Source organism: Pantherophis guttatus, chromosome 1 (assembly GCF_059756535.1).
Source record: "Pantherophis guttatus breed Tessera chromosome 1, ASM5975653v1, whole genome shotgun sequence".
In the NCBI taxonomy this organism is placed as follows: Eukaryota; Metazoa; Chordata; class Lepidosauria; order Squamata; family Colubridae; genus Pantherophis; species Pantherophis guttatus.
This window is the reverse complement of record NC_142063.1, coordinates 244482131-244507802: the sequence shown is the minus strand read 5'-3', so window position 1 is coordinate 244507802 and position 25672 is coordinate 244482131. Positions and strand designations below refer to the sequence as shown.

The 25672-nt window shown below is 41.0% G+C and overlaps 1 protein-coding gene across 1 annotated transcript in view; it reads left to right on the top strand.

The window, feature by feature from the left end:
• Nucleotides 1–25672, top strand: part of PREP (prolyl endopeptidase) — a 70833-nt gene that overhangs the window by 23947 nt on the left and 21214 nt on the right. Inside the window, exons 8-10 of the mRNA XM_034409085.3 lie at nt 4678–4869; nt 7780–7977; nt 14703–14806. Of these exons, the coding sequence (XP_034264976.1) occupies nt 4678–4869; nt 7780–7977; nt 14703–14806 (494 nt within the window). The remainder of the gene's footprint in view (nt 1–4677; nt 4870–7779; nt 7978–14702; nt 14807–25672) is intronic.

The following is a 25672-nucleotide window of genomic DNA, read 5'->3' as shown; positions in this document are numbered from 1 at the left end:
CCTAACTTTAAGAAAATTTTAAGATTTTCTTAAATTAGGTTTTAAGAAACCTAATTTTAAGAAAAGAGACTTTTCTTAGAGCATTATTTCAAAAAATTATATCAGCTGAAGTGAAAATCCTGACAGGTAAATACAAGGAATGTTTGGGGGCATATTGGTGCCCATATTGCTGCCTGTAAAGTATATCAAACAGCATCTGCTCAAGTTTTTAAAAAATGGATATCAAGGAGAAAGGATTGTATCAGCGGCAGCTTGGAATAATATAGCTGCACAAACAGTTGAACTAATTTTAGGCATTCTGTAAATGCCCTTTTCTACTTCCTCTGAACAAATCTGATAGCTGTATTTTTACTGTTTTTATGATATATTTTTAGCAATAGTTGCTATTCCTAGATGGGCAATTTCTACACCTTGGTGTTCATGTTGTATGTTGGGTAATACAATACAAGCTGTTTTCCCTCTTGTTATCCTTCCAGTGAATGCTCATTCTGTTTGATTACTGACAGTCTCTTGGATTTCTATTCAGTTTCTATTGACACATTGATAGTGTCTTGGTTTCTTTATCACTACATTGAAACAGTATTTTGGCAAATTTTGATGTTACCTGGGAAACCATTTCTGCTGTTTAATAATGCGCTCTCTCTGCTTAATTCTGTGAAAGATTGTCCTTCTCTTTCTCCAAGATTCCCCACTGTGTTCCTTTTTGTTTAGCAGAAGCAGAAATGTGTAATGCTGATACATTCTAGTACACAGTCGAAGTAGCAGCACTTATGGCTACCTACTTAACTCAAATAGAGAAGCAACTTACAGCTAAGGAGAAATTTCCTGACAGTGAGAACAATTAACCAGTGGAATAGCTTGCCTTCAGAAGTTCTGGGTGCTCCATCACTGTGTCAGTGTATAAGAAATTATGAGCTGGGATAGCCATAACAACAAGTCAACCAATGGGAACTGTTTGGTGACTAAGGAACAGGATCTGTTGTGAGCCATGGGAGAATATTGCTTCTGTGATTTCTGGTTCTGGATTCTGCTTCTTGTCCTTGTATTTGCTACCACGTTACAAGAGCTGCATGGGCTGTATTGTATACATGCATCATGTTTTATATTATTGTATACAGGTATAAACAGGTTTCTTCTATAAATGAATCCTGCTGAATTATTTTCTTGTGTGCTGATTGGATTGCTGCAAATTCTAACACACTGGAAGTTTTTAAGAAGAGATTGGTCAGCCAATTGTCTGAAATGGTATAAGTTCTCTTGCTTGGATGGCAGATTGGATTGGAGGACCTCCGGAGTCCTTCCAACTCTATTCTGTTCTGTTATTCTTTTATTCATTCTGTGATCACGTATATCCATCCCATCAAGCCCAATGAAAGTCCCAAATGGTATAGGATCTTCTGCCATGGTCAATAGAAGATCTCTGAAGTCCCTTCTAACCTATTATTCTATGTTCTATATTCTATGGATAGCCTTGGAAAAGGTACAGTTTCATTAAGGAACATTGAAAAGATGGAAATCCTATAGATCTCATTTGCTGACCCGTTTGAGGAAGCTTCACCACTAGGCCACCATTTGCTCAATATACATTCAATATATAGGTTGAATAAATAAGGAAAGCCTATACAGCTTTGTCTTACTGCTTTGCCAGCCTGGAGCCAGGCTGTTTCTCCATTTTCTGTATATACTATGGCTTCCTCACTTGCATATAGGCTTCTCATGAGCACAGTTAGATGTTCCATTTTTTAAAACAGATGCCACAATTTGTTGTGATCACAATCACAAGCCTTTCCGTAATCAGAGAAACTTTTTTCATACTCTGTGATTTTCTGAATTAGCAGCACGTATCAGAAATAATGTCTCATGTTCCTCAGTTTTTCTAAAGCCAACTTGAACATCTCGCATCTTTTTTTCCATGTAGGGCTCCAATCTGTGTTGGATGATCTTAAGCATTATTTTTCTGGCATATGAAATTAAGGTTATTGGACAATAATTTGCGCACTCTCTTAAATCTCCTTTTTTTTTATATTGGAATGTAGATTGACCTCTTCCAATCTGTTTGCCACTGTGTTGTTTTCCAGATTTGCTGGCATAGCTTAGTTAGACTTTTTACTGATTCTTTTTCTGTAGCTTCCAATACTTCTGTAGGTTTTCCATCAGTTCCTATAGGCTTCCTGTAATGACCAGAGCACCAATCTAATTTCATCTTCTAGAACTAAGTACAAACTTCTTGAAAGTAAGGATCTAAGATATTGGATGTTGACATTTCTACTATACAGTGTTTCAGTATATTCCTTCTTTCTGTGATTGGTCACTAACACTCATGGCATCTTTTAGCATACCAGTTCAAAGTTGGAACTTCTATCTGAGTTCAGATATACAATATGATAAACAGGGAGAAGAATATAAAGATTTCCTTAATCTTCCCAAATACAAACAATTTTAAAGATATTTAACTCTGTAGATCTATTCTGATAAACTTTGAAATTGAAACACAAGATTTTAACATAGCTGGGATTGGACTAAGAGTTTATCAAACAATTTTCACTGCATGAATGCTTTTGAAATAGCTCTACCATCATAGTGCAATCCATTATTTCCATATTGCTGTTGTTTTAATTGAATGTCCTGATCATTACAATATATTGTAGTTCACTTCAAATATTTCAGGTTATTAACATAAGGACATTCTACTTCATCAGTCTAGTAATTTATTTAGGCTAGGGTTTTATTTCTATAGAGGGCAGCTAGTCAAAAGCCAATATAGAAAGAACCTTACTAGATCAGATGATTGTCCCATCTAGTTCATTATTTTAAGTTATACAGAGGTTAATCTCTTCAGGAAAGAAAAGATGTGGAAAATATGGATAGGAGAGTGATGATATCCTATAAAATATGTTCCTTAACAATTGGCATATTCCTATATTCTTCATGACTTGTCCTCTGTTAAGACTGTCCAAGTCATGGCAACTTGTGTGAGTGACTTCCCTAGTTTAGCACTTTGCTATGTGAGGAAATACTTTTAAATGTTCTGAATCTTACATTGTTCAGTTACATTAAATTATGTTGGATTTAATACTGGAAGAGACAATAGAAATGGTGACATCCATTGCTTGAGACAATGAATTATTTCAATTAGCAAAATTTAATAAGATTCTAAAGAAGCAAATAAAATGTACTGATATTAGACATGTTGGAAATCTATCTACAGCCGAATAACTGCATATTGTCTTGGTGTAAATTGAAATTGTATTATGGGCTGCGCTGGAAGAGTTTGGTAATGTACATAAATGTGAAAATAATGATTCCTGAGTGTAGAAGAATGAAAGAGATAATAAATAAGCATATACTCATTTCTGCTTCACAATATCATTTTTTGGATGATCATCTGAGTGGAATCATAATTCTCCAGTTTAAACATTGGCTTTCTTATCCAAGCAGTTTGAAACAATTAAGGAATTTGCTGTCATGCATGTCTTGATGAGTTTTGTAAAAGGCTGATTGACAGTTTTAAACTGATGATTGCTTTGACATATTTGCATGTATTTGTACTAATTTACATGTCCCATATTTATTAATTTGCAGTGGAATATTAGGTGATGGATGGTTTAGCTTTGCTGGGCTTATTCTATCTTTCATACATGTTTAGGCTTGCGTATATCTGGCTGAGGGGATGTGGTGGCTCAGTGACTAAGATGCTGAGCTTGTCGATCAGAAAGGTCGGCAGTTTGGTGGTTCAAATCCCTAGCGCCGCGTAACAGTGTGAGCTCCCGTTATTTGCCCCAGCTTCTGCCAACCTAGCAGTTCAAAAGCATGTAAAAATGCAAGTATAAAAATAGGGACCACCTTGGTGGGAAGATAACAGCGTTCCGTGCACCTTCGGTGTTTAGTCATGCCGGCCACATGACCACGGAATTGTCATCAGACAGTGCTGGCTCTTCGGTTTAGAAATGGAAATGAGCACCGTCCCCTAGAGTCGGGAACGACTAGCACATATGTGCGAGGGGAACCTTTACCTTTACCTTCTATCTGGCTGATTGTAACATTTGCCACACAAGTGAACGATGCAATATAATTTTATAGATATCTGAGCAAATGTAAATAAATTTTACAGTATGAGAACTTGTGTTAATTAGAATGTTCAGAGATTTCAATACTTTGCTCAACATTACAGTTCAAGGAATTAGAGAAGTTTTAAGTAGGATTGAAGAAATAAAATTCATCAAGAATATTTGAAGCCTCAGATGGACCCAAAACAGTTCTTCAAACTGTGATTTGATATTCATTTTGGGAATAACAAGTATTGATCATAATGTGGCTTACCCTATTTAAATCTGTATATAGGTGTAAGACTTAAGACTTGCTATAATCATCTTAAAAAATTGAATTGAAAAGAAAACCTGCCTATCCAAAGTGACGTCATTTGAAACAATGAGATGTTTTTCTCTTGACCGTGCTCTGATATTAATACTGTACATTTAACCATTCTGCTATGAATATGGAATCCTGATTTCATAATCAATAAAATCTTCATAATTCAATTATACCTTTCCTCAGGAATAACTTGCAGTTATGGCACTTGTAAATAACTTCATATGGGGTGTAAAAGACATTTTATATGGTAATTTACCAACTTTGCATATATCTCTTAGAGTAAATTTCTTCATTATCTTAATGTAGGTCTTTTGCAATGGGTGAAACTGATAGACAACTTTGATGCAGAATATGAGTATGTCACCAATGAGGGGACAATATTCACCTTCAAGACAAACCGACATGCTCCAAACTATCGATTAATTAACATTGATTTTACTGAACCTGAGGAATCCAAATGGAAAGTGCTGATTCCTGAGCATGGAAAAGATGTTCTAGGTAAGATTATTTAAGTTACATATTTCAACAACAACAACAACAGAATATAATCCATGATAGAAGAAGATAGCACTATTATAATTGTGGAGAGCTGTACATTATTCATATTAGTTAAAGCAAAGCTCTGAACTTAGAAACTTTTGAGAGGCAAATATCGTAATTGTACATTTACATTTTTATGAAGCTGTGATTGCTGTATGACTCACAAATGAGTAATACACAATGATAGTATTCTCCCCCATTTTTTTTTAAATAATAGCTGAGTCTGTTTGAAGGATGTGATGGTTTTAAAATGTATCCTTGCAATGAAATAGTTCAGGAAGATCTATTTGAATAAGTATATTCTAAACATGATGATAGGTGTTTATCATGATACCTATTGATATTTTTAAACGTAGAAGTTAACTCTTCTAAATACAATGGGACAATGTCCATTCAGTTATTTTTAAACATACGTTAAACTGTAGCCATGTACTAGCCCCATTAAAAATATGATATAACTTCAAAATTAATCATTGTAATAATAAAACATTTGATCATGTTTGAGAAATCTTCTTACTTAATAAGGAAATTGTCTTGATACTGAAAGGCCAACCTGCTACTGTGTTACAATACTTTAACCCATTTAGTCACTTACAAAATTTGATTTGAGAATATATAATTATAGCTGAAAGCAGTTAATAATGTATTGCTGTAAAATCTTCGCAGTTAAGTGAATTTTTGATTCTGCCTGATATAACAATGACATAGTAATGAAATGCTTTATACAAAAACAAGATATGTGACAGAAAGGTTAAATGATCACTTAGCATAAGTGACTCATTGCTCTGGTAACAAAAATGGGCTTACACTCAAATTTCTGATAATATTATAATTCACATTTACTATTCTTAATCCAACATAAACTTTAGAAGTGATTTACTCATAAAGGATTGTACTAAACCTCCTACATTACATCTTGAGTTGTTCCAAAAGGTTCCAAAGCAGGATAGATAGGAGGGTTTCACCTTGAATCCAAAGTCACAGCTATTAAATATGGGACTTTCTTACTGAAAACAAAGTGCTCTGACACTGATGGATGTTGTATTTTGCTATAGTCACGTGTCCACTTTTCCATCACAGGTATTGGTATATGTATGATTGGGTTTTTGGTGTTTTGTGGGCTTTTTTTCTTTTTTCTGTTCCTGCAAAATGTTGCTGCCAGGCTATATAACAAAATATGCACCATAATGATGCTGTTTAGCCTGGTAATAAAAGACTGCCGGGAGACCGCCAACAATACCCAACAATTCAACCCTGAATTACATACGTTCTCTATTATTAGCATCTATGATTTCCTGGATTTTAAGAGATACAGTCCCAATCTCATCCTCTATCTCGGTGTACATAAGGATATTTTGGAAGTGCCTTCCAAATAACTTCTGTGGATCAATCCAGTATAAAAGTTGATTTGCTGTTAAGTCCACCTCCCTTCTTTGTATACTATTACTTGGCTGCTCAACAGGTATCATATCAGAAATCAAGAGTGATCCTTGAGTTGAGTTATAAAGACTTAGTGCTGAGATATGTTTGTGACTCAGTTCTGTGACTTTCATTAACAGTAAACCAAAAATCTATAGCAGTGGTGTCAAACTCGCGGTGTCACATCATCACGTGACGTATCACAACTTTTTTTCCCTTTGCTAACCCGGGGGTGTGGGTGGCCAGCACGTGATACATCCAGCCCGCTGGCCGCAAGTTTGACATCCCTAGTCTATAGGGCAAAAATCCCAAGACAATAACAGTTAGGAAGGGTCAAAATGTCATTTCTTTTAAAGATGGCTTGTAAGTTGTTGATTTTTTACTTTTTTTAAAAAAAAAAGTCAAGGTAGAGCAATTTGTCCCTTTGAAAGCTATAATGGTTTCTGCTACTTGAGGGTATTGAGTGCCTTATAAGCAAAAAGGCAGTTTTTACTCATAGAAATAAAAGAAATAACTCCTGTTGCCTAAATTCCCTGTTTAATAGACATTTGGGGCTCTTTAAAGCATGCCCCCTTTTCATCACTTCAGTAGAGTTTGCTAGATAAAAATCAAAGTGTATAAAAGTAATATAAGAATCAGGCCATAGAAATTCGTAATACTTAAAATGGAAAGTATTGGGGAGGGGGAGTAAGGCAGAAGGATAGCAAATAGAATTGAATAAGAAATAACATAGGGAAGCCATTAAATTGCAAAGAATGGGTCCATCAGATAGATAGATAGATAGATAGATAGATAGATAGATAGATAGATAGATAGATAGATAGATAAAAATTGACATAAGACTTTTCTTCTCTTCCTTGAATTCCCAACTACCAATTCCAATTGTCACAAGAATATCATCCCTCCCATGCCTTCTCTGATTTAATCAAGGAGGGGGCTTCCCTCCTGGCAGTTGTCATTTTTGAGATGATCTTGTTACAGAAGGAAAGAAGGGCATATATACTAACCTGCTCACTTGTTGCAAGAAGTGTAAGAATGCAGTAGAAGCAGCATTTCCTTCTCTAATTTCCCTTCCCAGCTATTTTCTTTAATTCTGTCCATTAAAACAGCTACCGGTAGGAAGAATTCATCTGTGGTTAACATTGAGAAGCAGGTTGGAGGCCCATGATGGGCCTTGATTGGATAGTTTTGTTAAGAACAACATAGAGGTCCAATTTTCCATATATTGGCTTGAAAGCAAACACTAAGCAAATTCTTAAATGTGCTTGCTGGCATAAAGCTGAAATATATTTAGGAATCTGATAATCTTTTAGGCTCCTAATGACATACAGAGGAAACTTAAGTTCTTTCTATGAAAGATATTAAACTCAGATTTTTCTTTAAAAATTAAACATTTTCTTGTAATTACATACTGAAAATACAGTAGCTGTTTTTCCTTCATATTTACAGAATGGGTGGCATGTGTTAGATCCAACTTCCTAGTCTTGTGTTATCTGCATGATGTGAAGAATGTCCTGCAACTTCATGACCTGGCAACTGGTGCCCATCTCAAAACACTTCCATTAGATGTTGGCAGCATTGTTGGATATAGTGGACAAAAGAAGGATAGCGAAATATTTTATCAATTTACTTCCTTCTTATCACCAGGTAAGTGTGGCTTCTTTTGCATATTGCTTGTTTTCTTTGCACAGGTATGAATGACTATAAAGTAATAGTACACCTATAAACTACTGTGATTAGTGTTTTTATACTTTGCAACATTACATTGTTTGGAAAGAATTTTCAAAAATAGATTTTTCATAGTGTATATCCACACACACACACTACACACACACACACATATATATTATTGTATATATACTGTGTGTGTGTGTGTGTGTGTGTGTGTGTGTGTGTGTGTGTGTGTGTGTGTGTGTGTGTAAAAAGTAAAATCTCGGGTGTTTTCCTACGTCATTATAAATTTGTTAGTTAAAATGTTTAAAATCTTGGCTAAGATCCTAGCTCAGAATCCTCTAAATTCCCAAACAAAAACCCTTTGTAAGGTCTTTCAAAAACTCTGGCTGAATTATACTAGCTGCAGCCTGAATGCGTGTTAACGGTCCAGTTTTCTCTGGTTCCCTATTACCAACAGTCAACTGCAAAGAGGTAAGAATTCTAGTAGGCATCACAGCACCACTGGTTGCCTGTTGAGATCTTAGCATATCTTCTGGCATGGTTCTCTCTCTCTCCCTATTGCTAGCTATCAACTGCAAAGAGGAAAGGGTTCTTGCATGCATTACAACATCACTGGTTGCCTATTGGGATCTCTGCCTATCCTCTGATGTTAAAATTCGAGTTTCCCTCAGTGCAGGTTTCCAAATACTTGATAACCTAGAGGCGTCATCTCATCTATTCATATTTAAGAAGACAGATATATATATAAAATCTGTAGCATGTCATGGAGAAGCATTTCCCTTGATTTACTAACCAAATGTGCTGTAGAAATAAGTGAATTAGTATTTCCTCACTGTCTTCTACATGAGAAGCAAGTGTAAATTTGCATAGGCTGGCAATTACCATGTTCTTAGCTACATAATAAGCAGAAAGATAATATGGATCTAGCTTTTATGACAGTTTTTTTTGAAAGCCCAGTAGTTACTGATTACTACAACTACAGCAGGATTACTGAGTTTACTTTATTCCTTTACATTATAATTTGCAGATTAATTATTATGTTGAACAAGTTATGATGAATTCACAGCATGAAAATTACATCCCTGCCTGTTTTTGTGTAGCAGTTGGACAATAAATTTGTTTCCTGTTGATAGCCTTCAGCTCTACCTTCCTTCTTGTCTGCATAAATGACAGAAAAGGATGGCAGAAAACTGTATTTAGCTGAATATGGTAGGGCTGGCAATATTTTAAATGTAGAATTTCCTTCCTTCCCCACGGCTAAGTGTTGCACTGTTCCATTTCAGCACTTGAAGAAGAAAGTTATTACAGAATATTTTCTGTTAGGGAATTAAGGTTTATGCTTCTATTCCTGCATTTTAAAAAACTGAGTTATATTTATGAAGGATTTTACTCGAGAGATCCTTCTTTTTACAGTCTGGTTTTCTTGATAGAAAGGGAGGATTATTAACTTCATTGATTGCTTGATTATGTGCCATCAAGTCGTTTTCAAATCCTAGCAATACCACAGATATTCTCTGTGTCTAACCTGTTTTTCCATTTCTTCCAATGGTGCACTCATCACCTCTGTAACAGAGTTTATTCGCCTTACTTCTGGTCATCCTTTTCCTTTCTTTCCCTCTATTTTTCCCAGCATTGGTCTTTTCCAGAGAACTGGGTCTTTGCATAATGTGTCCAAAGCATGTTAATTTTAGCCTGGTCTGAGACTGACTGAGCTGAGAAAGAATGACTGGCCGAAAATCATCCAGCTGTCTTTCCTGGCTAAGTGAGACTTAAACTCACAGTCGCCTGCCTTTTAGCCTGGTGCCTTAACCATTAGACCAGATTGGTTTTCCCAGACGGGAACAAAGGGAGAACTTGAAGTTGTGACCTCCATTGTGTATAATTCAATAATGAGAAACACATCCTCAGTAAGAATGGATTCTCCTACAAGTAAGGTTAAAAATCAGAAAGAAGCTGGTAGCACCTTTTCTAATTAACAATTTTATTAAGACCTAAGCCAGGTGTCGGCAATCTTAAACACTCAAAGAGCCACAAAGGTCCTAACCGGAAGCCCCCGTTCAATTCTGGAGCCAATAGGAAGTCCAGTTCCCCCATCATAGTCTCCTCCTAGGGCCCTTTTTCCTCTGCTGACCAGAAGTCCGGTTCCCCCACCATAGAGTCTCCTCCTAGCGCGGCATCCTTTTTCCTCCACCTATCCTAACCGAAAGCCCTATCACTTGTGGAGCCTACCAGCAACAGAGAGCCACAGCAGAGGGATGAAAGACCCACATGCGGCTCCAGAGCCATGGGTTGCTGACCCCTGACCTAAGCTTTTGTTAGCTGAAAAACATTTCCTCATATTCATAGAAATCTTCATATTCATCAACAGCCACAAAATTAATCTGTCTTTACCTCCCAATTTAAATCTTACCTTAGACTAGGTCTAGGAATTCTATGCAGCTACGTTGGAAAAGGTATTACTAGCCTCCTCCTGATTTTTTGCTATCATAAACTAACATGGTTCCGCTCTTAGAATATCTGGTATAGTTATTGTTCTTGTTTTTATAATTCACAGTCACCCTTCTTCTTTGCTCATTCCTTCTTGTCAATTCTTTTACATTGCTATTTGCCCTCGTGGTTAAAGATCAATGTGAAGCTATAATTAACAAAATCTACTTTCCTTAAGTGTAGACTTAGATTCTCCTAAAATGTCATAGACTCTTTTTTTTTTAAATCTGCATTTTGTGGCCTCCATCATGTAACATTATTCATTGGAGGGAATCTTTTTTTTCTGTAATAATGTCTAAAAGAACAAGCTTTACAGAAACTACTATTTTATAAATTATGAGAAAAAAAGAGTAATGTATTTCTTCTTGCAGAAAAAATATCTGAAGTCCTATATAATATGGAGGCAGCCCAAGTTCAAATCTGAGTAAGGGTATGGCTAGCTGATGAGAGCTAAATAGCTTGAAACAGATTTATACTAGTCTCCCTTTTTTTCTTTATCAGCAAATATACATTTGATATATATATCAAATTGTTTGTTTTATATATATATATATATATATATATATATATATATATATACACTTTATGAATATGCTTTATCTTGGTCCAATTATTATATACTGAATTAGCTTTGTACTGAAAGAAAATAAAGAAGTTTCCCTGAGCCCTGGAAAGCTCTATGCTGTTCTTTAGTCTGACTTTATTATATCCTGAAAAACAACATACCAATTTTTGCTAATTGTGGCAATTAAGCTAACCAATCTGAAGCCTTGTTAAGTCGCAGTGATTATCAGAGGGGAAATTAACATATATCTACATTGCTGAATCGGAATTAAAATTGTTTTTGTTTGGACGATATAAACTATAATAAAACTGTATAATTTATGTCAGCATTTCAATAATAACTGAAAGGAAGTGCTGTTAGAATAATTCTGTTTCTTCTTTCTGACCTAGAAGGTAGATTTTTTTTTATTGTACTATAGGAACATAGCATGTGACTGTCTTCTTAAATTTTGTACCCTCCCTTCTGTTCTCAGCTAGGTAGGTGTCCAACTGCAGGCCTGAAATAAAATTTCAAAACAGGACAAACCATAAAACCTATTTATCAAGTTTTCCTATTTTGCTTTTTCAAGTTCATAGCAGCAAAGGGGAAGAAACTAAGTTAAGAGGGCAAGATAATCCACATTTTTCACATTCTAGAGAGGTTTAGCCTACAGATCTAGGACAACTCGCCACGCCAACTTGCCATGGCCAACTCACCATGGGACAACTCGATGCAGGACAAGAGTTACACTTGTTGTTCTACAAGTTATTCTTGTTGAAGAAATGGTGGAAGAGAATCATTTTTAAAAAGGATGAAAAAGGATAAAATGAAATGTGAATAACAAAAATTAAAATATTTTTTAAATGATTTTAAATAATTAAATTGAATTGTTGAATTGTCCCGTGACAAGTTGTCTTGCGACAAGGTGGCCGTGGCAAGTTGGTCCTAGCAAGTTGGCAGTGGTAAGTTGGCCATTCTGTCTCCTACCAATCATATTCCAGTGTAGTTTTAAAATAACTAAATACAGCAGAAAGCAAAAAGGCAATTAGCAAAACATTACATCCAAAAATTTATACTCAGAAGAAAGGAAGTTGGATTTGTTCCAACTCTGTAGACATAATTCACCATAAGGGAATTCTACTGTTTTTGTTGCAGTTATTTTTAATGCAAAATTAAAGAAAATGTAACTTATGTATCTTATAGAATCACTAATCTAAATATGATAGGAGCAACAGAGAACAAAAATCTGGCATTTAATTCCTAAAACACTCATGTCATTTGGTAGTTTTAAAAAAAGCAAAATGCAAGACTGTATTAAAATTTATAAAATATTAGTGCTGATATACCTCCATTGAGTTTAGACTGTGAGCTCATTTTTTTCACATTGACATTAAATTAAACACCTATTTGAAGATGGCATCGGTAATGCATACTTAAAGTAGTACTGGTAACAGAAAATAAAGTCTCCCAAACGCTTAACCTTGAAGCAATGATTCACTGCTTAAAAATTCCAAAATATTTAGCAGATTCAACTTCTATAGATGACTGTAGAGATTCTCAGTCATCCAGGTCATGGTTGTCCCAAAGGTACTTTTTCTGGAGGCAATTGGATTTCTTCTTTTTTTTCTTTGAAGACTTTTCGCTTCTCATCCAAGACGCTTCTTCAGCTCTGACAGGATAGTGGGGGAATGGAAAGATTTATATTCCTTGCAGACAGCTGGTAATTTTCATCCTTTTAGAGGGTCGTTGAAGTACTTGGAGGTTTATCTGTGTCCTCAGGGTCACCTGAGTAGTGCTCCTGGTTCCTGTAGTCTGCAATTTTTTTCCCCACTGGAAATCAATCCCTATTCCCACACCATTTAAAGGATGTTCATCCCAAATTGTGTGCCTAAAAGTCTGTAAAGATTCTCGGTCATCCAAGTCATGGTTGTCCCAAAGGTGCTTTTTCTGGAGGCAACTGGACTTTATACTTCAACACAAATGTAAACTTGTATAGCTGTTTATGTCTGTGTTTTGCCTCCATCGTCTTCTCTTTCACTGACTTTCCAATTGATCAATAAGATCTTGGATAAGCAACACCACATCTTGCTTTTCATATTTGCTCAATGGTCATCTTATTTCAGTTTGCTTTGCTTCCTCTTACTGATAACTAGTGCATTTTTTAAAAGAAATCCATTACTGGCATATTTTATACTTCCTAATTTGTACATAAATTATTTGTTTGGAAACATACTGTTGGAGCTGTTTTGCTTATAATGTGGAATATCATTAACAATCTTTCCTTATAGTATAAAGACAAAAATATTGTGCCATCTAACTTCATTGAATCAATAGGATTTAAGAAAATGTAAGTTTATGATGAGGGCAGGTCCATTCTAAGAAAATTTGTATCCCTTCTATGCCACCACCAACCTCTCCAGGTACAAATGCTTCCTTGGATTATCAGCTTGAATTGTTCAATTTAAATGCAGTAATAGCGGTGCAATGATAATAATTTAATTTAGTTTTTTTATTTGTTCTGTCCAAAAGAAAGTGGAGATTAGCTCCATCATTTGGAGGGACTAAGGGGACAATCAGATATAAATAATGAGCGGGAACTTCAGACTGGTCTAAAAGAGAATTACCTGGAAGTAGGGATTGTTTACTCAATATGTCTTTAAGGGAAGTAAGAAAAGATATTGCTACAGTGCAAAAAGAGGTCATCTGTAAGTGGAAGCAGTATACATTAATGGTGAATATGTCAACACATGTAATTTCATTTGAAATGTTTGGGTCCATTTTTGTCCAGGACATTCCATATGAAACATTGTATATAAATAAGACCATAGATGTAAAGTCCCGCTGTGATTCTAGTTGTTATTAAAGGAAAAGTGGCTACAAATATTGTCTATGTCTCTTTAAAGCGCTCCATGGTTTAGGGCCGGGGTACTTATGAGACCGCCTTCTGCCACCAATAGCCTCCCACCGGCCAGTACGCTTGCACAGAGTGGGCCTCCTCAGGGTGCCGTCCGCCAGACAATGTCGGCTGGCGACCCCCAGGGGGAGAGCCTTCTCTGTGACGGCGCCCACCCTCTGGAACAACCTTCCCCCAGAGTTACGTACAATAACAGACCTCCGGATTTTTCATCAGGCCCTGAAAACCTATTTATTTCAACTAGCTGGGCTGGCTTGAGTTAAATTTTAAATTGATTTTAAATTGGGTTGTTTTAATTTACGGCCAAATATTTAATTATTTTAATATTGTTTTTAAATTTTGTATGCTCTGTTTTTACCTTGGCTGTGCACCGCCCTGAGTCCTATTTGGAGAAGGGCGGTATAGAAATTTAATTAATAATAAATAAATAAATAATGGGAAAAATATTAAAATTAATATTTAAAAAATATTAATTACAGCAGGCTTGAAAATTCATCAAATGTATCATGGTGAAGAGGTTTTAGATTGACTAAATTTCTTGATCAATTACTGTTTTGTTATTTTGTATTTTCTAAGCTTTCTACATATTTAACTTACTAAGCACTATTGAATAGGGTTTTGGGGGTATGCAGTTTTTGTTAAGAGGTGTTTTTTTTAGTCTTGTTTCTTTGGGATAAAAGATATTTACTTGTGTGCATTGTCAATAAAAACATATTAAATTAACCAATTAACATCTTTGAATTGTATGTTTAGGTATTATTTACCATTGTGATCTGACCAAAGAAGAATTAGAGCCAAGAGTTTTCCGAGAAATTAGCGTAAAAGGATTTGATCCTTCAGCTTATCAAACTGTGCAGGTAAGTAAAGGAAAAAGAAATTGTCCTTAGTAAATGTTTATGTTCTTGTATAAAGGTTAACAAAAAATATACTAATTCAAATCATTCCATATTGGTATCTTGTTCAATTCAACAACATAAAAACTACAATTTTAAAATGGAATTTATTTTAGAAAAATAAATTAGCCCTAACCTTTAGTAACAATTCCTATAAACTTTAGGGCCTTCTTTTGCCAAGATGAAAATCTGCAGATATAACTAGTAGCTGGCATTTGCTATTGGTCATGTCCTATAATTATCAGATCCTACTTTCAGGTGTCTCTGACCAGTTTTACTCACAACAAGGAGAGGTGATCATATCATTACAGGCCAAGCAATTACAAGTTTTGTCACTTAATTTATTTTTGGTATCAAAAGCAATAGATTTGTTCTTGTGCTTTAATAATGTTCAAAGTTGTAACAGAGAACTATTTTTGCTGGGTATACGTGTGTGTGTGTGTGTGTGTGTATACACATATATTACATATACATACAAACATACACATGTGCACATGTTATGCCATGTTATGAAAAATCTATAAAACTCATGTCAGTGGAAACAAGTCAGGATGTCCAAAATATACAAGCAGAAAAACCATATTTATAATATTCCAGTATTTGGTTTCAACATTCTCTTGTTGATTTTCATGTTTGGTTTAGATTGTCATTTCACACTCTTTACTTCTTTCTTATCATATTTGTGATAGAGCAGAATGTCTGTACATTTTAGAAGTGAAAGAAAACTCAAAGCCATTATTAAATATTAGCAGAACTGCTGGTAAACTAAAGTTAAAATGACTCAGGTTAATATAATTGGCAGGTTTACAGGATAAATCATTTTAAAACCTCTTCCCCTGCTATTATTGATCTTGCTATTGTGAGCAACAAATACACCAAAAGCTTTTTTTAAGATTCTACTAAAGTGTATTACTTCCTAAGTAATCAGGTGTATTAATCACCTAAAACAAGCAGGTGATTCAGATGATACTGTTAAAAGAGAGACTAATCAAGATTATTGTTTCTCATATTTTCTCAAGTGTAGTTCAGTGAGCTTCTTCTTCTGATGACACTTAATATTACTGGCTTTATCATTCCTAAAGATTATCTCCCTTAATGTCATTCAAAGGGTTCATTCTTCTTGCTCATTTTTTGAGAAAATAAAAAGAAATGCTTAAAAGTAAGTAAACATTGTTTAGCTTACTTCTCTAAAACACAAGTCAAATGCTCTGGTTTATTTTAGAGCTTCTCCAGTTCTGGTGAGACCGAGACCTTTTGTGCAATGGTGAAATCTAAAATTTGTTACTACTGGTTCTGTGGGCGTGGCTTGGTGGTGGAGGAGGTAATGTGACTGGGTGGGCGTGACCTTTTTTTTTTTTTTACTTTTGAAACCATTTTTTCTACAACCTCTTCGGCGAAGAAGTTGTTAAAAAATGCTTTCAAAAGGTTCTGACGATCCCAGCTGAGTTGCCTGATCGGCAGAGGCTTTTTTTCTTTTAAAAGCCTCTGCTAATCAGGCAACTCAGCTTGGATCATCAGAGGCATTTAAAAGAAAAAAAGCCTCTGCCGATCAGGCAACTCAGCTTGGATCGTCAGAGGCATTTGTTTGTTTATGTTTATGTTTTATTTGATTTGTATACCGCCCTACTCCCGAAGGACTCAGGGCGGTGAACAGCCAAACAATAAAATAACATAGATACAAAAAATTTAAAAAACCAGATAAAATCAAATTAAATCATTTTGGCCCAGACAAATTAAAACACCCCAATAATTTAAAAACAGATTAAAATTTACATATTTAAAAAGGGAAGAGATTAGGCCAAGCCCGCCTGATGGAATAAAAAGGTCTTCACAGCGCGGCGGAAGGTGCGCAGATCTGGGATCCTCCGTATCTCTGGGGGGAGCTCATTCCAGATGGTAGGTGCCCCCACAGAGAAGGCTCTCCCCCTAGGGGTCGCCAGCCGACATTGTTTGGCTGACGGCACCCGGAGGAGTCCCTCTCTATGAGAGCGTACTGGCCGGTGGGAGGCTATTGGTGGTAGTAGGCGGTCCCGTAGATCAGTGGTCCCCAACCCCCGGTCCACGGACCGGTGCCGGGCCGTGGAGTACCTGGCACCGGGCCGCGCAGCTGATGGGGGGGAGGGAAAGCGTCCCACTCCTTCTGTTCCGGTCTCCATTTGTTCCGACGCTCGCTTCCCTCCCCCTAAATCCGGGCAGGTCGGTGCGGCTGCGGAAGCGTCCTGTGGGCGGAGCAGGAGGAGGAGGAGAAGGAAGGGGCGGCGTCGCCCCGCCTGCCGCCCGCACCACGTCTCGGGAGAAGGAAGGGCGCCTGGGGCCGAGCCAAGCCGGGCAGGTCAGCAGGGCGAAGGGCCGAGCCAGACCTGGGAATGGGGGGAGGGGGAGGGGAGGGGGGTTTCGGGCCTGCAGGACTGGGAGGGGGGCTCAAACCCCTCCCCCCTCTGTGTGTGTGTGTGTATAAAAGTCACACCCTTGTGCAAACACACACACACACACTTCGAAACATGCCTCCCTGTCTGGGGGAGACTGGAGGGGGGGTGTCTCTGGGCATGGGGGGTGGCATGCACACGTGTCTTGCAATACACACGTCTCTGTGTGTGTGTGAGAGAGAGAGAATCTGGGTCCTTCCCTTGTGGGGGGATGGGTTGTGTGTGTGTGTGCCTGTGGGTTGCGTTGTATGAAATGGGCTCTGTGGGGCTCTATAGAGCTGGGTAAGGGTGAGGTGGAGAGTAGGGGTGTGTGTGTGTGTGTTTGTGTAGTACCTGTGTATATGGATATGAAGTGGGTTTATGGGATCTATAGACCTGGGAAGGTTTAAAGGTTTGATGTGTGTCTGTGTGTGTATAAAAGTCACACCCTTGTGCAAACACACACACACACACTTCGAAACATGCCTCCCTGTCTGGGGGAGACTGGAGGGGGGGATCTCTGGGCATGGGGGTGTGTCGGGTGGCATGCACACGTGTCTTGCAATACACACGTCTGTGTGTGTGTGTGAGAGAGAGAGAGAGAGAGAATCTGGGTCCTTCCCTTGTGGGGGCCGGGTTGTGTGTGGGGGGGGGTTGTGTGCCTGCGGGTTTGCGTTGTATGAAATGGGCTCTGTGGACTCTATAGAGCTGGGTAGGGATGAGGTGGAGAGTAGGTGTGTGTGTGTGTGTTTGTGTAGTACCTGTGTGTATGGGTGTGAAGTTGGTTTATGGGCTCTATAGACCTGGGAAGGTTTAAAGGTTTGATGTGGTGGAATAGAACAGAACAGAACAGAACAGAACGAGTAGAGTAGGATAGAGTAGAGTAGTAGAGTAGAGGGGAGACGAGGGGAGGAGGAGAAGATAGAAGGAAGGAAGAATAGAAGAGAAGAGAAGAAGATGAATAGAATAGAATAGGATAGGAATAGAATGAATTGAATTGAATTGAATTGAATTGAATTCTCTATTGACCAAGTGTGATTGGACACACATTGCTGGGAGTTGTAGTTTTGCAACAGCTGGAGGCACCCTGGTTGGGAAACACTGATATAGATAGATGCATAGATAGGCAGAAAGAGAGGACAAGCATAGCTCCATTTTTCCCAAGCAGGGTGCCTCCAGCTGTTGCAAAACTACAACTCCCAGCATACCCAGACAGCCTCTGGCCCTCCAGGCATGCTGGAAGTTGTAGTTTGGAAAAAGCTGGAGGCACAATGTTTGGGAAACACTGACATAGATAGATGGGGGGGGGGGGGAAATACGAACAGCACACTATAGCAGGTTTTGGTACTCTCCAAGTGTGAGCCATGGCTAGAGGCCCCAAATTATCTCTAACATTATACAGTGAAATTACATATAATTTATATTAATTCTACCAGTGTCCAAACATATAAAGTGCATAAGTGCATTAATAATTCATAACGTGTACCCAGGTGCTAGCTCTTCTCGCTTTTCACTGGTACTTTCTCATTTTTACAGTAGTTGGTGTAGGTGTATATTGTTTTTGCTCAAATTTAACCCACAAATTAGCAAAGATGAGTACGAAACAGATGTCGTCAGAAAGTTTCCTTGGGAAAAAGAAAAGGCCCAGTGAAGAGACAGAAGAAGAGCCTTCAGCATCAAAGAAACATAAAACTTTTAACAGACAATACAATGAGTCCTACTTGAAATATGGATTTATCGGGATAGGTGATTCCCACGCGCCAACCCCGCTCTGCATAGTTTGTGGTGAGCGGCTCTCTAATGAGGCAATGAAACCCTCAAAACTGCTTCGCCACTTGAATGCCAAGCACCCTGGATTAAAAGACAAACCCCTGCAGTATTTTGAAAGAAAAAAAAGGGAACACGAAGGACAGAAGATATTTCTGAGGGCCACCACAGCAATAAAGGAGAATGCTCTGAGAGCATCATATTTGGTGGCTAACCGTATTGCTAAGGCTAAAAAGCCATTCACTATCGGTGAAGAATTGATCTTGCCCTCCACTAAAGACATTTGTCGTGAACTTTTAGGAGAGGCTGCTGTAAAAAAGGTAGCAAATGTGCCTTTGTCGGCTAGCACCGTGACTAGGCGCATTGATGAAATAGCTGAAGACATTGAGACACAATTGTTGGAGAGGATTAATACTTCACCGTGGTACGCACTACAGGTTGATGAATCTACAGATATCGACAACAAGGCAATACTACTTGTTTATGTGCGATATCTTTATCAGGAGGATGTGCATGAGGATTTATTATGTGCACTATCTTTGCCAACCAACACCACAGGAGCAGAACTGTTCAAGTCACTGGATGGTTATATATCAGGACAACTAAAATGGTCCTTTTGTGTCGGCATATGCACAGACGGAGCTGCTGCCATGACCGGACGGCTGTCTGGTTTAACCGCTCGGATTAAGGAGGTTGCACCTGAGTGCGAATCTACACATTGTATCATTCACAGGGAAATGCTGGCAAGCCGAAAAATGTCACCAGAATTTAACAGTGTATTGAATGATGTGGTTAAAGTTATTAACCACATCAAAGCAAACGCCCTTAACTCGCGTCTATTTGAGCAGCTTTGTGAGGAGATGGACACAGAGCACAGATGCCTTCTCTTATACACAGAAATAAGATGGTTATCCAGAGGAAAATCACTATCCAGGGTGTTTGAATTAAGAGAGCCATTGCAAAGATTTCTCTCAGAAAAGAAGTCACCACTGGCAGCACATTTCAGTGACAAGGTATGGCTTGCAAAACTGGCTTACCTGTGTGACATATTTAGCCTGCTCAATGAACTCAATCTGTCCCTTCAGGGGAAAATGACAACTGTTTTCAAGTTGGCTGACAAAGTAGCTGCATTTAAAGCCAAACTGGAGTTGTGGGGACGGCGTGTGAACAGAGGCATTTTGGACATGTTTCAGACATTAGCGGGGATTTTAGGAGAGACTGAGCCTGAGCGTTCATTCTCCCAGTTGGTGCACGATCACCTGTCTTTGCTTTTAGAAAAGTTTGAGCACTACTTCCCAACCACAAAAGACCCACGAACTGGTAAGGAATGGATCCGCGACCCATTTGTCAACAAACCAGACGAATGTAGCATGTCTGTACAAGAAGAAAATCAACTGCTGGAGATTGCAAATGACGGCGGCCTTAAAACTGTATTTGAGACAACAACTCTGCCGGTGTTCTGGATTAAAGTCATGGCGGAATATCCTGAGATTGCCACTACAGCTCTTAAGTCCCTTTTGCCTTTTCCAACATCCTATCTGTGTGAAGCGGGGTTTTCTGCAGTGACAGCAACCAAAATAAAACAACGAAATAAACTGGACATAAGCAAGACACTTCGGGTGTCATTGTCTCTTATTACCCCCAGATGGAACCGTCTCGTTGCAGAAAAACAAGCTCAGGGTTCTCATTGATTCACTAGAATCTAGTAACTAGAGCGCTTAGTTAAAGTTTAACTGTTAAAATGTTAAAGCACTTTATATTTATGTAATTGTATTTTATTTTGTAAGGCATGTTTAAATACAATAAAATAAAAGTTGTTTAATCAAAACAATGTGATATATAAACAATCAATGTGTCGTCGCGAACAACGCCCCCCACCCCTGCGCGCGCTCAGCGGGCCACGGTAAAATTATCAAAGGCTGACTGGTCCGCGGCGATAAAAAGGTTGGGGACCACTGCCGTAGATAACCAGGTCCTAAGCCATGGAGCGCTTTAAAGGTGGTAACCAAAACCTTGAAGCGCACCCGGAAGACCACCGGGAGCCAGTGCAGCTCGCGCAGGAGAGGTGTCACATGGGAGCACCATGTCGCTCCCATTACCACCCGCGCGGCCGCACTCTGCGCCAGTTGGAGCCTCCGGGTGCTCCTCAAGGGGAGCCCCATGTAGAGAGCATTACAATAGTCCAGGCGGGAGGTGACGAGGGCATGAGTGACCGTGCGTAACGAGTCCCGATCCAGAAAGGGACGCAACTGGCGAATCAGGCGAACCTGATGAAAAATCCTCCCGGTCACGGCCGTCAAGTGCTCTTCTAAAGACAGCTGTGAATCCAGGAGGACGCCCAAGTTGCGAGCCCTCTCCATGGGGGCCAATGATTCGCCCCCAATAGTCAGTGATGGCATCAACTGACTATATCGGGACGTCGGAAACCACAGCCACTCGGTCTTGGATGGGTTGAGCCTGAGCCTGTTCCTCCCCATCCAGATCCGTACGGCCTCCAGGCACCGGGACATCACTTCAATCGTTGGGGTGATCCGGGGTGGAGATGTACAGCTGGGTGTCGTCAGCGTACTGATGGTACTCCACCCCGAAACCACGGATGATCTCGCCCAGCGGCTTCACATAAATGTTGAACAGGAGAGGCGAGAGGACCGACCCTTGCGGCACCCCACATATGAGGGGCCTCGGGGTTGACCTCTGTCCCCCTGTCAACACAGACTGCGACCGGTCAGAGAGAAAGGAGGAGAACCACCGCAACACAGTGCCTCCCACCCCTAACTCTTCCAACCAGTGCAGCATGATACCATGGTCGATGGTATCAAAAGCCGCTGAGAGATCTAACAGGACCAGGACAGAGGAGCACCCCCTGTCCCGAGCCCTCCAGAGATCATCAACCAACGCGACCAATGCCGTTTCCGTGCTGTACCCGGGCCTGAAGCCCGACTGGAACGGATCCAGATACGTCGTTTCATCCAGGTGCTGGGGGAGCTGTTGCGCAACCACACTCTCAACAACCTTCGCCACAAAACGAAGGTTGGAGACCGGATGATAATTTACCAACATTTGCCGGGTCCAGGGAAGGCTTCTTGAGGAGAGGCCTCACCACCGCCTCTTTCAAGGCGGCAGGAAAGACACCCTCACCCAACGAAGCATTTATAATCCCCTGGAACCAGCCTCGTGTCACCTCCCGAGAAGCCAGCACTAACCAGGAGGGACACGGGTCCAATAAACAAGTGGTCGCGTTCAGTCTACCCAGAATCCTGTCCACGTCCTCAGGGGTCACAGGATCAAACTCATCCCAGATAACATTCTCAAGACCTGCCCCTGTCCCTCCCCCTGAGACTACCCAGTCGGAGTCCAGATCTTCCCGAATCTGAGTGATTTTGTCATACAGATACTGAACAAAATCCTCGGCTCTACCCTCCAAGGGGTCCTCCCACGCTTCCTGGTGGAGCAGGGAGCGGGTCACCCTAAACAGGGCGGCCGGGCGATTATCTGATGACGCAATAAGAGCAGCAAAATAGCTACATTTCGCTGCTTTTATCGCCACTAGGTAATTCCTAATATGAGATCTTACCAGTGTCCGGTCAGATTCAGAAAGACTGGCCCTCCAACTGCTCTCTAGGCGTCTTTTCCAGTGCTTCAACTCCCTCAGCTCCTCAGTGAACCAAGGAGCTAAATGAGATCGGCGCCGGGTCAGAGGCCGCAAAGGCGCGACCCGGTCCAGAGCTCCAGCGGCCGCCCTATCCCAGGCGGCCACTAGGTCTCCAGTCGAGGCGTGTGCCAGAGCCTCAGGGAATGGCCCAAGCTCCATCTGGAACCTATCAGGTTCCATCAGGCGCCTGGGGCAGAACCATCTTACCGGCTCCGCCTCCCTGCGGCGGGGTGTAGCGGTTCGAAGGTCGAGACGAAGGAGAGAGTGATCAGACCATGACAAGGGCTTGGTGACTATATCCCCTATCTCGAGATCACTCAACCACTGTCCAGAGACAAAAACCAGATCCAGCGTGTTTCCCCCCGTGTGGGTAGGGCCATGAATTAATTGGGTCAGGTCCATGGCTGTCATGGAAGCCATGAACTCCTGAGCCACCTCTGACGCCTCACCCACGGACGGCAGGTTGAAATCCCCCATGACCATAAGCCTAGGGGTATCAACCGCCACCGCGGCGATGACGTTGAGTAGCTCAGGGAGGGCTGCTGCCATGTGGCAGGGAGCCAGGTACGTGATCAGCAAACCCCTCTGAACCCCGTGACCCCATTTCACAAGGAGGGATTCAGAGTCGTCCGCCTGAGGAACAGTGGCCTCCCTCGGTCTCAGGCCATCTTTAATGATAACCACTACCCCCCCCGCCCCTCCCCTGTGACCTTGGCTGATGGAATGCGTGGAAACCTGGTGGGCACATTTCAATGAGGGGAACCCCCCCTCCTGGCCCAACCAGGTCTCCGTAATACCTGCCAGGTCCGCACCCCCCTCCTGAATAAGATCACAAATGAGGGGGGCTTTATTTACTACGGACCTGGCATTGCACAGCATCAGCCGAAGGCCTGGGCCCTGAGGGTCTATGCAACCTGGAGAACGGGTGGAGCCTAGGGGGCCGGAACACACCACCGCTCGTAGACAGCGGGTGCGCGCTCCCCTAACACGATATGGCCCCCTGCTCCCGCCATATCTACCCCTCCCACTCACAGTATTGATGTTTGAAACACTATCCGGATGAGCTCTAACACCCCCCTCGACCCCAGGTCCCCCACCCCCCCGCCGCACTTCGAGGCCAGACCCAACCCTCCCCCTTGTGGGTTTTCCCCCAAACCCACAACCCGAGTTCTAATTCGACCCTCCCCCTCCCTGGGACCCCTTAAAAGTTTAATTTAAAAATTTGATAAAAAACCCCTCAACCCCCTGGTTTTCACATGCCACCTCTCTGGGTCCCAAAACCTGTCCTTGAGGTAGGCCCTCGATAATGTGGAGGGCCAGATATGCGAGAGGGGGGAATCTCGCAGCGCAAGAAGTTCATAGGTAGTATACATCTTAGGTTACAGCGAGGGAGGCGGAGATCATAATCAGGGGTCCATTTGGTAATCCCAAAATCAGATGTAACACACAGCCATGCGGCTCCACCGGTAAATACACTGTCCTCTCACGACAGTTTGAGGGGTCTTTCACAGTTTCAGCCAACGGAGAATGACATCCAGCCCGCCCTCTCACGGCGGGAGGCCCTTAAATAGCCCTAGAGATAGAAATGTTCCATCCTTCCGGTGGTGAGTTCATGATGTAAAAGAGACGACCCCCTCAGTGGTTGCCACAATGGTTGTCCCAAGGTTGGAGAGAATGATTTATAGTTCAGTCAGTCAGTTCATCCGGGGGTTAAAGATGACAGTCCCTGCTCTTTATAGTTGCACCAATATGAAAGTTCCAGTAGGAGACACAAAACATACGAGGGAAGGGGAGGGGGGGAGAAACCCCTTTACCTGGGGCCAGATGGTAGCCCATTTCACGGCCTAAACAAGGTCCGGGAGGGAGAGGGGGGCGGGGGGAGAGAAGGGCTGGCCTCAATGCAAAAGGAAGAGAAACCCCTCCGCTGGCCACCAGCCCTTTCTCCCCCAGTTCTTCCAAGTAAAAACCCCCAGTTCTTCCTGGTAACATAACCCAATGCCATGTCCCAGCCTCCAGTACGTTTCTCGGAGGCCTCCAGGTCCTCTGCAGCCGCCAGGATCTTCCTGAAGGGGTCTCTCACTCATTACCCGAAGCCAGAAACCGGCTGCTGGAATCCCCTCCGTCGCTAGCCCCGCCATCAAGGCCACCATTGCCTTCGTCTCTCACAATGCCTCTAGCAACGCTGCTAGCAATGCCGCCGCTGCTGCTGCCGTCATTCTCTCACAGCCGGTAAGCCACCTTTCTCCTTTCTCAGCTGGGACGCGGCAGCAGCGTGGTAGCAGCAGGGCTGCAATTCTCCATTCGGTCGACTCCGGGTGAACCCTGAGGGGCGAGAAAGGTCTCAAAACGCTCACCCCAGTCTCATCCAGCCAAACGGGGGGTCGTTGATGGTCAAGACCCCCCTCGACACCCCGAAACGTCCAAAAACGCCCCCATCTGACCGCAGCACTCAGGGAGCGGCCACCATCTTGCGCATGCTCAGAAGCAAGTTTAAAAGAAAAAAAGCCTCTGCCCATCAGGCAACTCAGCTGGGATCATCAGAGACTTTTAAAAGCATTTGATGATCCCAGCTGAGCCGCGCGATCATCAGAGGCTTTTTTTTTTTACTTTTAAAAGCATTTTTTCAGCCAAAGAGGTTGTAGAAAAAATACTTTTAAAAATTAAAAAAAAAACCTCTGATGATTGTGCGGCTCAGCTGGGCATTGGGGGGGGCAGAGATTTTTGCTACCGGTTCTCCAAACCACCCGCCTCCATCGCTACCGGAGCGGGCGATCCGGTCCGAACCGGAAGCATTTCACCCCTGCTTTTGTGTCTTTATCCTGAAGAATATTATAATTGCACTGACATGGCTTTCTTTTGAGAATACCACTGTTTATCCTGCCAGCTGCTTTTTAAAAACATTTTCTTTAATCCCATTATTGCTGCTTTCTCCCTTGGTGATTTCGATAAATTATCCTATTCATCCATGATTATTCAATGAAGAGAATGTTACCTGTCTCATGTAGC